The 15,095-nt window shown below is 38.9% G+C and overlaps 1 protein-coding gene across 1 annotated transcript in view; it reads right to left on the reverse strand.

The window, feature by feature from the left end:
• The window catches only part of MTMR8 (myotubularin related protein 8), a gene marked incomplete at both ends in the record, with an annotated part of 30,142 nt that extends 16,296 nt beyond the window's left edge, over window positions 1–13,846 (reverse strand). The window contains 3 exon segments of the mRNA XM_081081635.1: window positions 2,481–2,662; window positions 3,936–4,098; window positions 13,733–13,846. Coding sequence (XP_080937761.1) covers window positions 2,481–2,662; window positions 3,936–4,098; window positions 13,733–13,846 — 459 coding nt within the window.
• Between the last annotated feature and the right edge of the window lie 1,249 nt (window positions 13,847–15,095).

Consider the following 15,095-nt stretch of genomic DNA (forward strand, 5'->3'; position numbering starts at 1 on the left):
CTCCTTTCTGTGACATTCACATGTGAAAGAGACAGAGCCTGAGAAAATACATTATAACAAATAATGCAGTACCTGGCTCTTGGAAAGATGAAATAATTTCACTAGGCCCGTGTCCACTGCCAAAATACATGGTAAATTATGTTCCTGTTTTTCTCCCCTCTGGGGTCAAGTTTTAAACTTGACTTCTTTGAGTTGGGAAAAATCTAATCAGTTAATAGTGCTAAAAAATCACTGCTACATAAACTAAAGAATTTTCGTTAATCATATAACAGTCACATTTGTGAACCCGACTCCTTCAGGAGACATCAAAATATTATTAACCCACTGTGGTTTAAGACATTACTTACAAAAAAAGATATGTAGGTATTAATGTTTCCAGTGTTAGGTTTAAATGCTTTATCTGATAGTAAATTTATACCACAGAAGAAAAAAAACTGAAAATTCTGATTGATGAACAGATTTAGTAAAAAAGATGAGGGAACAACAAAGAGTCTTCAGGCATTCAATACAGAATTCAGATGTCACAATTTCAAGAAGTGGCAAAGCCAGGTTGTTCAAAGTACCTTCAAAAAATTCAAGAATATCTCACAGTCTTGCTTGACAGTGAATGGCATGATACAATAACAGGAGCTCCAAATGGCTTGCTCAAATGATTTTACACAATGTCTGACACAATAAACCCATATACACAAACCTAATTTGCCTGCATTTTGGGAATCTTTCACTGGTAGATTAGATTGAATGTTCTCCATAACTAATTAAAATCAATGTCCTCAGAATGCAGAACTGAAAGAGACAAAGTTCTACACCCATCCTCTTACCTCGACTTAAACTTTGGAGAAGTGGGTCATACAAAGAAATGGAGCTTCTCTTTCAACTCGGAGGCCACATGCACCCAAAGTGCCAACACAGATATTTCAGAGCTCATTTGGGGGAATTAGACACATATTAGAATTGGAAAGAATTCACTTTATCCCTACCCATTCCTGTCAAGTATGATCCTAACAAGCCATTTCACAAATGGCACTGCTAAATGACACCTCATCAATCTTCCTATCTAGCAGATATTCAAAACTGTGTTATCAGAAAAGCATTGCAATTACTATATTTTTATGATAACAAAAAGCTGTAAATAAAGACTCAATAATTCAGAGATATCACTTAAGCACCAATAAATCCCTGTGCAGAAAAGTTATCATAGCAAGTCTGACTGCTTGGAAGGGTTCCCTCCATCTGTTAACTGATAAGAGTGACTACTTGTGCCTAAACTGTTTGAATAAACAATGTGGTTTATACCAAGCACTTTTTTCCTGCTGGGCATCTAAAACTTTGGTATACTAGTACACTAGGCAAAGAGTGCTTACATGACCAGCTGCCAATAAAAATCCTGGGCACTGATTCTCCAATGAGCTTCCCTAAAGATATTTTCTACACGTTGTCACAATTTGTTGTTAAAGGAATTAAGCATGTCCTATGTGACTTCACTGGGAGAGAACTCTGAAGCTTGTGCCTGGTTTTCTCTGGAATTTGCCCCTTTTCCTTTGCTAATTTTGATTTATATCTTATCATTTTAATAAATCACAGCCACAAGTACAACTATATGCTGAGTCCTGTGAGTCCTCCTAGTGAATCCCTAAACCTGAGGGATGGTCTTGGAAACCACCAATACATTCCCAGACCTCTTTCTTAAGATCCAGACTTAAATACTTGATATCTTTTGAATCACCTTAAACTTAGTCTAAAACTAAAGACACTGGTGTCTTCTCATGCTCCTTATTTTGGTTACTAGTAACATATCAATTACCCACTTGGCCACCTAAGCCAGAAACCAGGAAACCTGTGTTCCTATGAAATTCTCCCTCCTTATCCCAGCTACATTAATCTGTCACAGGTTCTTTCAATTGTACCACTTAAATATCTCTTAAAACCATCTCCTCCTCTCCACCCATAGTCATTGCCTTAATTCAGCTTCTCATATCATTCTTCTGCATTCTTAGCAAAGCAATTCTTCACACCACTACCAAAGTTATCTTTCTAAAATACAAATATACTCACATTACTCTGGCTGAAAATACTCTGGTGAATCCTGTCTTCAGGATAATGTTCAAAGTCCTTAATGTGGCCATGAAGCCCTTCATAATCTCACTTCACTTCCTGACTTCTTTCCTTCTCTCCCTCTATAAATTAAGACAGATTTCTTCCTCAAAGCTATTCCCCAAAGTGTCAAGCTGTTTCTGGCTTCCCAGTCTCAATTCCATATCCTTCATCTATGTTTCCACAGCATCTTCTGCTTTAGACTATGAGAACTCTTATTCAGTGTCTTGAATGCAGTAGATACTTAATAAATGCTTGTTGCATAACTAAATGTTGAATGAAAAGGAGAGATTATGACTGATTTTTCTTTTTTCAAAACCTTGTTTGCTAACATTCTTCTGTTTTAATTTAATAGGCCTAAAGGAAAACAACAATGACAAAATTACCTCATAGTTTCTGTTGGCATCTGTTATGGTACTGGACCACACGCCCATATCTGGACCATATCTGCTGGGTATTCCCATATGCCCAAAGTCTGATATTGGGTCAATCAGTTTCCATCCATTTTCCCTCATTTCTTTTGAAGATTTGGGAGTATAAGGAAAAGCATACAAATCTTCAGGTAGATAAACATGGAGAGGGAGATAAACATGAAAGCAAAGAATAATGAGTAAAATTTAAAGAACAATAGATAATGCTAAAAAATGCTAGACTTCCTTTCTCCCAAATGAAATGATTTTTAAATAGACCCAGAAAAGGACAATGATCTGTGTAAAATGGTGCCTTTATGTAAGGAATAAGAACTGGCACATAGTTTTCGAGTCTTCTTTTAAAAATGATTTAATTTTTTCTGATACCAATATAAGCAGGAACATTCTGTCTGGCTTCCTATGGATTACTAGATAATGGACTGAAATGAAGCTTCAAGGCCTCACATGTTTGGGAAGTGGTCCTTACAAAAGTTTTTGTTATTTTTAAATTGAGCTCCAGTGTCTTAAGGGCACTGTTTGTTGTAACAAGTTGCAAAATATTAATATTGTTCTTAAAATCTATTTATTAGGCCAATACCTACATCTGGCTGGTGAATGGCTATTTCTTCTTTTATTCCAGTCAACCTCACTTCCTCCCTTCACAAGATGCAACATGCAACCAGTAACTCATTTGACTAATTTATGTGGTAACAACTCTTTCAGAAATGGATGGAATCTGTCAGAGTCTTACCAAGTATTGGGCCAACTGACAGATAACTTCCGTTAATAAAATACCAGCAATTCTCAGAAATTATTCTGGGTAAAGGGTGGAAGAAAGTGAAAGAGAACGTGTAAAAACATGAAAATTCCACAGATTAAAAGCAGAGAAAGCTGATGGGTTAGACACCTAGAGAAGGCGCTAGGGTATGAGACAGTGAGGCTGGAGGAAGCAGAGATAATCAATTATTAAGGATGTTCATAAACCATCCAAGTCTTCTAGCTGGAACTGAAGGTAGGGTTGGGAATAGTGGGCCAAAAATAAAGCCTACAGGACAACAGGAATCAGATTTTGCTCCAAAGTAGACTTCCTTCCTGAACTGATGAAAAAAATCACAAATTAATACTTAAAAGGAGGGAGTGAAAGAGAAATTAATGACATAGATTAAATATCTACTATATATAGCAAGTACAGAGTAAAATGCACAAATACACTTAAACCTCAAAACAACCCCTGTGGGGTGCTTGTACTATCACTACTTCTACAGGTGAGGAAGCTGTGTTCAGAGGTTACATAACTTGCCCAAATAGCATAGAGCAGAAATCAGATCCAAACCCTGCCCTGTTTAACTTCATAGCCCATGATCTCTCCAGTCTGCCATATTTGGGAAAAAAATCTAAAATGGTGTTAGGTAAAAATACTATCATACCTACCTGGCTGAGAAAGCTTGATCAGTGAAATATAAACCTGATGGCACACAGTGTCAGAGTCTAAAACAAAGTGGGCCACCTGGAAGTTCTTGCCGCTGAGAATCAGTGACCAGCCCAAGCTAGTAATGGTCAACTTCTCCACATTGGCAATGTGATGCAGTGCAATCTACAAAGCAGAAAAGAACCAAAATAAATTCACAGGCATACACTAGTTCTGGTGTAATCAGTGTGCCTGACCCTCAATAATGGTAACAGAATAACCAGAGATGTGATCACATCTACAGCCATCAACCATCCTTTGTAAGACACAACTGGGTTTCTTTCAAATAGAAGTAAATTGTGGTAAAGCAATAAGAAGGAAATCGCAGTGTTATAAAACTTCTCCCGTCTTATGGATATAAGGCTACCAGGTTTGTGGGGTAATTTGTGGTAAGTTGTCTCAGTACAGATGGCTTCTAGCATTCTATGGTGACATGTACAATCATAGTAGAATAAATAGAACTTCCTTTTGTTCTACCAAATGAGTACTTAAAATTAATAACTAGTATTGTGCTTTATTTCTCATAAGGTCATCCATGACCATTAACTATTTAATCCCTACAAGAAACCTTTGAGGTATAATCATCCCATTTCAGGAATGAAGAAGCCAAACTTCTGAGAAGTGAATTCCTCATCAGAAGTCACACAACCAAGAAGTGGCGCAAACAGGATTTGAACCATGGCAGTCTAACTCCAAGTCCAGAGTTTTATTTACCTAAGAATTCTAAAAACTGATCCTGGAATTAGGCTTTAACTAGAAATATTAGGGGGAAATTTTCTCTTCCACATTTCAGACTCTAGTGACAATAAAGCAAAGAATGAGATGGGGGAAAAACTGACCTATGTAACTTAGGAAATGAGTAGATACTATAAGACTAATGAATGAAGGAACTATACATGTTATATGTATAGTGCATCACCCATGATAAATACTATTGAATAAGTATAAAATTGAATGTACATATGCAATAAATAGAGTTGATACTATATTATAGTTAATAAAGTGTTTCCTATGAGAGTACAAATTAAGGATTCTGATTTTTTTAAAGGATGACTAAATCTTTAGTCATATTACTCCTGCCCATGCTGATGCTAGCAAAAAAGATATTTGTGGAAAGTAAACTGGTAAAAATAAATTGTATTTAAATAATATAATTCTTGCTTTATAGACTCAGAAATCTATGGAATCTTAGTTTTACATGTTAGTCTTTGGTGTTCTCCTATCTGTGTCTCTGATGTTTCCTGCAACTAGAACCTGGGTGTAATCTTTTCATTCTTTGGACTACTTGTCCTGTGCCTGGAATGACCTTCTGGTTATCATTGTCTTTTCTTTTCCTCTATCATGCACACTTTTTGGGGGGTAAATAAGCCTCCTTTGATATGTAGAAATAATTAACATAAGTTCTCTCTTCCAGATCTAGTCCCTTGGGTTTGAAATAATACCCAGTAGGAACATATCTAGGGAAATGTGTGCTGTCTATAAATATAGGTTAGCAAGGAGAAAGGCTCATGGCAAAGCACTAAAGAAATGTTTCCTAAACTGTTAGAAATGGAAGAATCTCACCTAATTATATACTCTAATCACCTCATTTTACAGATGAAGATATTAAAGCCCAGAGAGTAAGGGTTACTTACTTAAGCTCATACAGCCAGTTAGTGCATAGTTGAGTCAAGCTAAAACCAGGTCTCCTGATTCCTCTTTTGGCATTACTTTCATCACACCAAAAGGAGCAAGTACAATATCAAATGAGAAAAGCTCATGTTGTTTTAAAAAGGAAGTATTAAAATACAGCTGACCCTTGAACAATGGGTTTGAACTGTACAGATCCACTTATACATGGATTTTTTTTCCAATAAATATACAGTTAATCCTCTGTTTCTGCAGGTTTTGCATCCACAGATTCAACCAACAGCATATCACAAACAATATTTTTTTTTAAATATATTTTATTGATTTTTTTACAGAGAGGAAGGGAGAGGGACAGAGAGTGAGAAACATCGATGAGAGAGAAACATCAATCAGCTGCCTCCTGCACACCCCCCACTGGGGATGTGCCCGCAACCAAGGTACATGCCCTTGACCGGAATCGAACCTGGGACCCCCCAGTCCGCAGGCCGACGCTCCATCCACTGAGCCAAACCGGTTAGGGCCACAAACAATATTTTCAATCCATGGTTGGAAATCTACAAATGTGGAGGGCCAACTGTATGTTTAAGTCCTTTATATGGCATACATCAAAAGATGTTGGTATTCATAGGGGATTCTGGAATCAATCATTCATGAATACTAAGGGAGTTTTGGGGAGTCAAAAGTTATATGAAGATTTTCAACTGCACAGGGGTCAGCACCCACTAACCCCCACATTGTTCAAGTATCAACGGTATTTATTTCATATGTACATTCAATTTATTTTATACTTATTTATTTATACTTATTCAATAGTATCATGGGTGATGCACTGTTTTAAGCAATTATAACAACTTTTTAATTTTCATAATAAGGTTATTATTACTATCCCTATTTTACAGATGATGGAAGTGAGACACAGAGAAGTTAAATAATTTGCCCAAGGTTATAAAGGTACTAAATGTTGAATCTGGGATTGTAACCTGAATAGACTGGCTCTAGAGCCTGTGATCATAATCACTATGCTATGCTGTATACCAGAAGCATGTGGTAGTTCTTATAAAGCTTCTCAAGAATAAATCTGGTTAATGATTAAGTTAAAATTAAATGATACTTTAGGATGAGGAAGGCAAAAAGTAATGCTAGGGGTACTAAGCTAATCAGAAAACATTGTTTAAAAAATAGAAAACATTGTTTAAAAATGTAACAGGTCACACACACACACACACACACACACGATCCTCATCCTGTCTTAGGTCATAAAGATGGTCAAAATCATTGATAGCCAAGGTGTAGTCCGCAGGCCATCAGCATCATCTGTGAGCTTTTTAGAAATTTAAAATGTTAAGCCTGAGATTCTGCATTTTTACAAGCTCCAAGGTAAAACGGATACTGCTAGGTATTCACATTGTATGGGTAGCAAGGCTTTCAATTACTTCCAGTTGATAAGGATGCTTATCAACTACTAGAGGCCTGGTGCACGAAATTTGTGCATGGGTGAGGGGAAGTCCCTCAGCCCGGCCTGCACCCTCTCGCAACCCAGGACTGCTGGCTCCTAACCACTGGCCTGCTTGCCTGCCTGATCGCCCCTAACCGCCTCTGCCTGCCTGCCTGCCTGCCTGATTGCCCCTAACCACTCGCCTGCCTGCCTGATTGCCCCCAACCACTCGCCTGCCTGTTACTTTACTGAATTCATTTACCAGTTCTAGTAAATTTTTTGGTGGAATCTTTAGGGTTCTCTATATACAATATCATGATATCTGCAAATAATGAGTTTTACTTCTTCCTTTCCAATTTGGATGCCTCTTATTTTTTCTTCTTTTCTGATTGCTGTGGCTAGGACTTCCAGCACTATGTTGAGTAAGAGTGGTGAAAGCAAATATACCTGTCTTGTTCCTGATCTTCAGGGGAACACTTTTAGTTTTTGCCCAGTGCGTATGATGTTAGCTGTGGGTTTGTCATATATGGCCTTTATTATGTTGAGATAGGTTCCCTCTTTCCCCACTTTGTTAAGTTTTTATCATAAATGGGTGTTGGATATTATCAAATGCTTTTTCTGCATCTATTGATATGAACCACAAAAGACCAGAATAGCAACAGTGGTAATGACAAAGGAGAACAAAGTTGAAAGATTCATGTTACCTGATAGAAAACTATACTACAAGGTCATAGTAATCAAAACAGCCTGGTACTGGCATAGGAACAGGCATATCAACCAATGGAACAGAATAGAGACCCCAGAAATAAACCCAGGCCTTTATGGTCAATTAACATTTGAAAAAGAAAACACAAACATATAATGGGCTAAAGACAGTCTAGTCAATAAATGGTTCATAGCTAAGATCTGGAAACAGCCTAAGTGCCCATCAGTAGATGAATGGATTAGAAAACTGTGATACATCTACACGATGGAATACTATGCTGCTCTAAAAAGGAAGGAACTCTTACCATTTGCAACGTCATGGATGGAACTGGAGAGCATTATGCTAAATGAAATAAGCCAGTCAATGAAGGAAAAATACCACATGATCTCACTCATTCATGGATAATAGAGACCATTATAAACTTTTGAACAATAATAGATACAGAGGCAGAGCTGCCTCAAACAGATTGTCAAACTGCAGCAGGAAGGCCGGGGAGGGTTGGGGGGCAGGAGGTAGGGGGGTAAGAGATCAACCAAAGGACTTGTATGCATGCATATAAGCATAACCAATGGACATAAGACACTGGGGGATAGGGAAGGCTAGGGGACTGTCTAGGGCGGGGGGATAAAATGGACACATATGTAATACCTTTTGTAATACTTTAAGCAATAAATTAAAAAATAAAATAAAAAAATAAAAATAAATAAATGGTGCTGGTAAATGGGAGACATGCATGCAAAAAAAAAATGAAGCTAGATCACCTTCTTACACTACACACAAGAATAAACTCAAAATGGATTAAAGAGAAATGTTAGACTCAAAACCATAAAAATTTAGAGGAAAACATAGGCAGTAAAATCTTAACATTTATTGTGGCAATATTTTTTCTAGTATTTTTCCCTTGGGTAAGGGAAATAAAAGAAAAAATAAACAAATGGGACTACATCAAACTAAAGATTTTTTTCACAGCAAAGGAAACCATCAACACAATGGAAAGACAATACACTGAATGGGAGAACATATTCACCAAATGACACATCTGATAAGGGGTTAATATCCAAAATTTATAAAGAACTTATAAAACTCAGCACCAAGCAAACAAACAAACAAAAACAATCAAATTAAAAATGGGCAAATGACCTAATAGCCAATTCTCCAAAGAGGACATACATATCACCAAAAGACATATGAAAAGATGCTCAACATCACAAATCATCAGAGAAATGTAAATTAAAACCACAATGAGATACCACCTTCCACCTGTCTGAATGACTAGCATCAATAAATCAACAAAAAGTGCTGGAGATGATGTGGAAAAATGGGAACGCTTGTGCACTGTTGAAGCACGAAACACTAATTCAAAAGAATATATACAGCCCAACTGGCGAGGCTCAGTGGTTGAGTGTCAACCTATGAACCAGGAGGTTATGGTTTGATTCCCAGTTAGGGCACATGCCCAGGTTGTGAGCTCGATCCCTGGTAGGGAGTGTGAGGGAGGCAGCCAATCAATGATTCTTTCTCATCATTGAAGTTTCTATCTCTCTCTCCCTCTCCCTTCCTCTCTGAAATCAATAAAAATATATGCACCCTTATGTTCAATGCAGCATTATTTATAATAGGCAATATTTGCAAGCAGTAGATGAGTAGAGAAAACAGCTATGGCACATTTATACAATGGAATACTACTTGGGCATTAAAAGGAAGAAAATTTTACTTTTTGCCGCAGCATGGATGGACCTGGAGAAAATGATGCTAAGTGAAATAAGGCAGTCAGAAAAAGACAAGTACCATATGATTTCACTCATATGTGGAATTAAATGAACAAACTGAAATAAGCAAAATAGAGATGGATAAAGAAAAAAGAACTCATAGACATAGAAAACAGTGTGGTGAGTGCGGGAGGGCAGAGAAGTGCTAGGCCGATGGAGATGACAGTGGGTAGAAGAAAGATAAATGGTGATGGAAAAATAAAATAACAAAATAAAATTTACAAACTACAAAAAAGACAGAAGTGCAGACTGGATTAAAACAAAGTACTCAACATTATTCAGTCTAGAAGATATACACTTAAAATAAAAAGATATAAACAAGTTGAAAATAAAGGGTAGAAAAGATATACTAGCCAAATATGAACCAAAACACAGGTGAAGTAGCATTCTCAATATGTGACAAAATAGAATTAAATGACAAAGGACAATAGAACAAGAACATATATGCATATATGCATATTACAATAAAATTTCAAAATATATCTTGCTTGATGTACTTGCCTGAAAAAAATTGCAGAGAGAAAATGAACACTCTAATTAGCAATTGATAGATCAAGATAAGAAGTAAAACCAAAAAATATATAAATATAGAACACTTGAACAGTATAACTAAAAAGCTCAGGCTATTAGATATACAGAGTAAAACTCTATATCCAACAAAAAGATAATATATACTCATTCAAGACAACAAACAAAACACTGCCAAAACAACATGATAATGACTACAAAGAAAGCCTTAATAAATTCCAAAAGCTCAATAGCACACATTGTTCAACAATTAGAAATTATTAACAAAATAATATTTAAAAATCAACATACATTTAGAAACAAACTGGAATTATTATTAAAATAACTGTGAGTTAAAGAAATAATAAATAAAATTAAGAAATATTTTAAAGTGAAAAGGAAATCATCAATAAAATTTTAAATTATTTAAAAGTGAAAGAAGAAAAACACATCTGTGGTACACAGCTGAAGCAGAAATAAAAAGGAAATGTATAGTTTTAAGTATATTTATCATGAAACAATAAAATTTAAAAATAAACCAGTTAAGTATGCAATGCAATGAAAAGAACAAAAGTCAGACAAAGAATTTAAATTAATAAATAAAGAAACCTCCCACACACATACACAGACACAAATAATAGCAGAAAAGATTAACAAAGTTAGAATCTGATTCTTTAAAAAGGTAACAGGATAGGTCTATGACAAGACTACAGGAAAAAAGGGGGGAAAGGCAAAGAAACAAAATACAAAGGGAAAAATGTAACAAAAATTTTAAATAAAAAATATGCTAATAAATTAAAAAACTTTCACAAAGTGAAAAAATTCCAAGTAAAATGGCAATGATAGTCAAAGATGTTCCCTACCCAAAGGACTCAGGGCCAGATGATTTTATATGGGAATTCTAAGAAACTTCGAAAAACAGCTAATGAATACCTTATCTAATCTTTCCTCTAATTAGAGAGAGAAAAAGATAGTTACTTAATCTATTTTGAGACGAGTTTATCCTTGATTCTAAAACCAAATAGATAACTATAAAAACACAAAATTTAGATCCATTTCACTTGTGAAATGTAGATGCAAAAAATCTAAAAAAAATTAGTTAATAAATCAGAAGTATATTTTATTTTTCAAGCAGTTTATATTCAATGTTATTTTGTATTAGTTTCAAGTGTAGAGCATGGTGGTTAGATAATCATATACTATACGAAGTGTTCCACCTGATATTTCTAGTACAAACCCAGCACCACACATAGGTACTGCAATTATCATTGATTATATTCCCAATGCCGTACTTTACCATATCGTCATGGCTATTTTTTACTACTACTTTGTACTTAATAATCAATCACCTTTCACCAAGTCCACCAACGCCTCTCCCATCTAGCAACCAACAGTCTGTTCTCTGTGTCTAAGAGTCTGATTCAATTTTCTGTTTGTTTATATTGTTGTTTAGTTTCCACATATAAATAAAATCTTATGGTATTTGGCTTCCCCTCACTGACTTACTTCACTTTGTATAATACCCTCCAGGTCCATCCAAGAAGTGGAATTACTAGTTAAAAGACAATTCCATTTTTAATTTTTCAATGAACCTTCACACTATTTCCACAGTGGCTGCACCAGTCTGCATTCCCACCAGCAGTGCATGAGGGTCCCCTTTTCTCCACATACTCTCCAACACTTTTTGTTTGTGGACTGATTTATGATAGTCATTCTGATAAGTGTAAGCTGATATTTCATTGTGGTTTTAAAGTGTATTCCCTTCAATTAGAAACATGGTGGCCAGCAGGACTGGAGTGAGAGAGAGGGTGAGTCAGTAAGGGAATGAGAAGGGAGTATGTGAACATCTGTGGTATGGGTGTGTGTGTGAGGGAGAGTTAGATCTCACAGGAGTCTCGGGACTGGCAGATCAGGCTCTCCTGGACAAAGAGCCACTGCTACCACTACAGGCACTACCAGGGTGGGTGTGGCTCTGGCAGGGAAACCATGCAATCTTGAAGGTGGAGCAGCGATGACTATGAGCACAGCCTCACCACCACCCAGACTGACCTTGGATACCACCCTGGATGCAGGAAGTGAGCTGCACACTAGCAGGACCTCACAAGGGACTGACCCCTCACCATGGGCTCCTGGATCCCCATAGTGAGTCACATGCCAAACCCGCCACAGCTTCCTTGTCACAGAGGCCCATGCCACCCATGTTGCGGACTCCAGGACAGCACAGTGAGTCTCACCTTAGTGGGACCTCACAGGAAACCCTCCCCAGGGGAGCTGGGACCCCAAGCACATACACAACAGCATGCATAACAAGGTCAGGGGTGAGCCACATAGCCAGACAACCTGTGAGGAGACTCTATCCACAAATGGGGCAATAACATTCAAGAAACAACTACATCAGGAGGACCCAAATAACTTAAGTAGGGGGTTTTCCTAGAACACCCAGCTCAGGAGATCTGAGAGACAGCACCACTGGGTCCCACAAAACACTGACTACATAGGACCACCCCCAAAAATCTGGGTGGCATAGCAGTTTGATCTAAGACATAGAAACAAATTCAAAGGGTCAGAAAAAATGGGGAGACAAAGAAACAATACCCAAAGGAAACAAAAGGAGGAATCACTAGAAAAGGAAGTAAATGAAATGGAGGCAAGTAATTTGTCATATAAAGAATTCAAAGAGGAGAAGGAAGATGGAAGCCAGTAGGAGAGAGTATGAGAGAGTGAGGAAGCGAAAGGGGAGTGTGTGGGCGTGTGGTGTGTGTGTATGTTTGTAAGCGAGGGACAGTTAGATCCTGCAAGACTTTCTGGGGCTGGCAGACTGGGATCTCCAGGCTCTCACAGATGGGGACCACCTGCTACCACTCCAAGCACTCTATCTTGAAGGGCAGAGCTGCTGTAGCTAGAAACCCAGCCTCACCACCACCCAGACTAGCCTCAGATGAAAACTGAAACCCTATAGCCACCCTGGACAAAGACCTGCTACCATAACTACAGACCCACGGACACAGACTCAAGCCACTCTGATCTCAGGCTCCTGTGAGTGTGTCCTGGAGGGTGTTCCACTCCCTCCTACCCACCGCTGGGACATAGGTCCCATGCATCTCAAGCCACCCCTGACTGTTGGTGGGTATGGCTCCCACCGGCCCTTAACTCTCAGTGTGCGACTCCTACAGGACTGTAGTGGCCGTGGTCTCCAGTGCACTTAAGCCAGCCCTGACTGTTGGCATGTGGGTTCCTGCTGGCCACACCTCCTAGGTACCTGAGCCAGGTCCGTGGGGCTCCCACTGGCCATGCTTCCTGGGCACCCAAGCCAGCCTTGACCATCAGCGCACTGGGTTCCCACTGGCCGTGCTTCCCAGGCACCCGAGACAACCCACACTGTCAACATGAGTGTCTCCCACTGGCTGCGCTTCCCAGGCACCTGAGCCAGCCTTGATTGTGGGTGAGCGGAGCTCCCACCAGCCTCGCTTCCTGGACACCCAAGCCAGCCCTGACTGTTGGCATGTGGGACTCCCACTGGCCACGCCTCCTGGACACCTGAGCCAGTCCTGACTGTTGGCGCACAGGGCTCCCACTGGCAGAGCCTCCTGGGCACCCAGGCCAGGCTCATGGGGCCCCTGCTAGCCGCACTTCCCAGGCACCTGAGCCAGTCTGACTTTGGGCACATGGGGCTCCCTCCAGCCATGCCTCCCAGGCACACAAGCCAGTACTGACTGTTGGCATCCATGGCCCCCACTGGCCATGTCTCATGGACACATCAGCAGGTCCCTGACTATCAACGGCCATATCTCCTGGGCACTCGAGCTGGTCCTGAATGTTGGCATCCATGGCTCCCACTGGCCAGCTCTCACAGAAGCCCCAGCCAGCCACTATCAATGGCCATATCTCCTGGGCACCTGAGCCAGACCCTGACTCATGGTGCACACAGAGCTTCCGCCGACCTGTGTGGCTGGGCCTCCCAATAGCCTGAGCCTGCCTTTGTCTGTTAGGGTATGCCACACTCCTGCCAAGCCTGCCGCAGAGCTCAGGTCCAGCACAACTCAGTGATAGGACCCTTCAGCGACAGTAAAAAGGGGGAGACAAAAAATCAACCCCCAAAGGAAAGAAAAGGAGAAATCACCCCCCACCACCATGCCACAGGAACTAAATGAAACAGAGGCATGCAATATGTTAGAAAAAGAATTCAGATCATAAACCAGATGGACGAGAAAATCAACAACCAATGTAAGAATCAAGAAGAAATAAAAAGTGATATAGCTATAATAAAACACATGATAGAAGGTTCCAACAGTACACTAATAGAAGTAGAGGACTGAATTAGTGAGCTAGAAAATAGGGTAGAGAATCAAGCCCTATCTGAACAGCAACTGGAAAAAAAAATAGAAAGCAGGAGGAGAGCCTAAGGGAGCTTTGGGACAACATGAATGAAGTAACATACATATAATAGGGGTTGCAGAAGGACAAGAAGAGCATCAAGGATTAGAGAACCTATTTGAAGAAATAATGACAGAAAACTTCCTGGATACGGGGAAGAAAAAAGTGACACAAGCACAGAAATCCCCAAATAAGTTGAACCCCAAAAGACCCACCCCAAATCACATTGTAATTACAATTGCAAATATTAATGACAAAGAGAGAATCTTAAGGGCTGCAAGAGAGAAACAGAGAGTTACCTATAAAGTGTATCCCATTAGATTACCAGTATCAAATGATTTGTCAACAGAAACACTTCAGGTCAGAAGGGAATGGAATGAAGTATACAAAGTAATGTAAAGCAAGGGACTGAATCCAAGAATACTCTATCCAGCAAGGCTATCATTCAGAATTGAAGGGGAAATAAGGAGCTTCATAGACAAAAAAAAAAACAAAAAAAAACAAACAAAAAAAAACCAAAAAACAAACAAACAAACAACTAAGGGAGTTTATCAATACCAAGCCAGCAATGCAAGAAATGCTAAAGGGACTGTTGTAAAAAGAAGAAGAAAAAGGCGGGGGTGGGGGGAGGAACACAGGCACAAAAAATAAACATGGCCACAAAAAATTACCTACCAATAATAAATTTAAACATAAATATATT

The sequence above is a fragment of the Myotis nattereri genome, assembly GCF_964212035.1.
Source record: "Myotis nattereri genome assembly, chromosome: X".
NCBI lineage: Eukaryota > Metazoa > Chordata > Mammalia > Chiroptera > Vespertilionidae > Myotis > Myotis nattereri.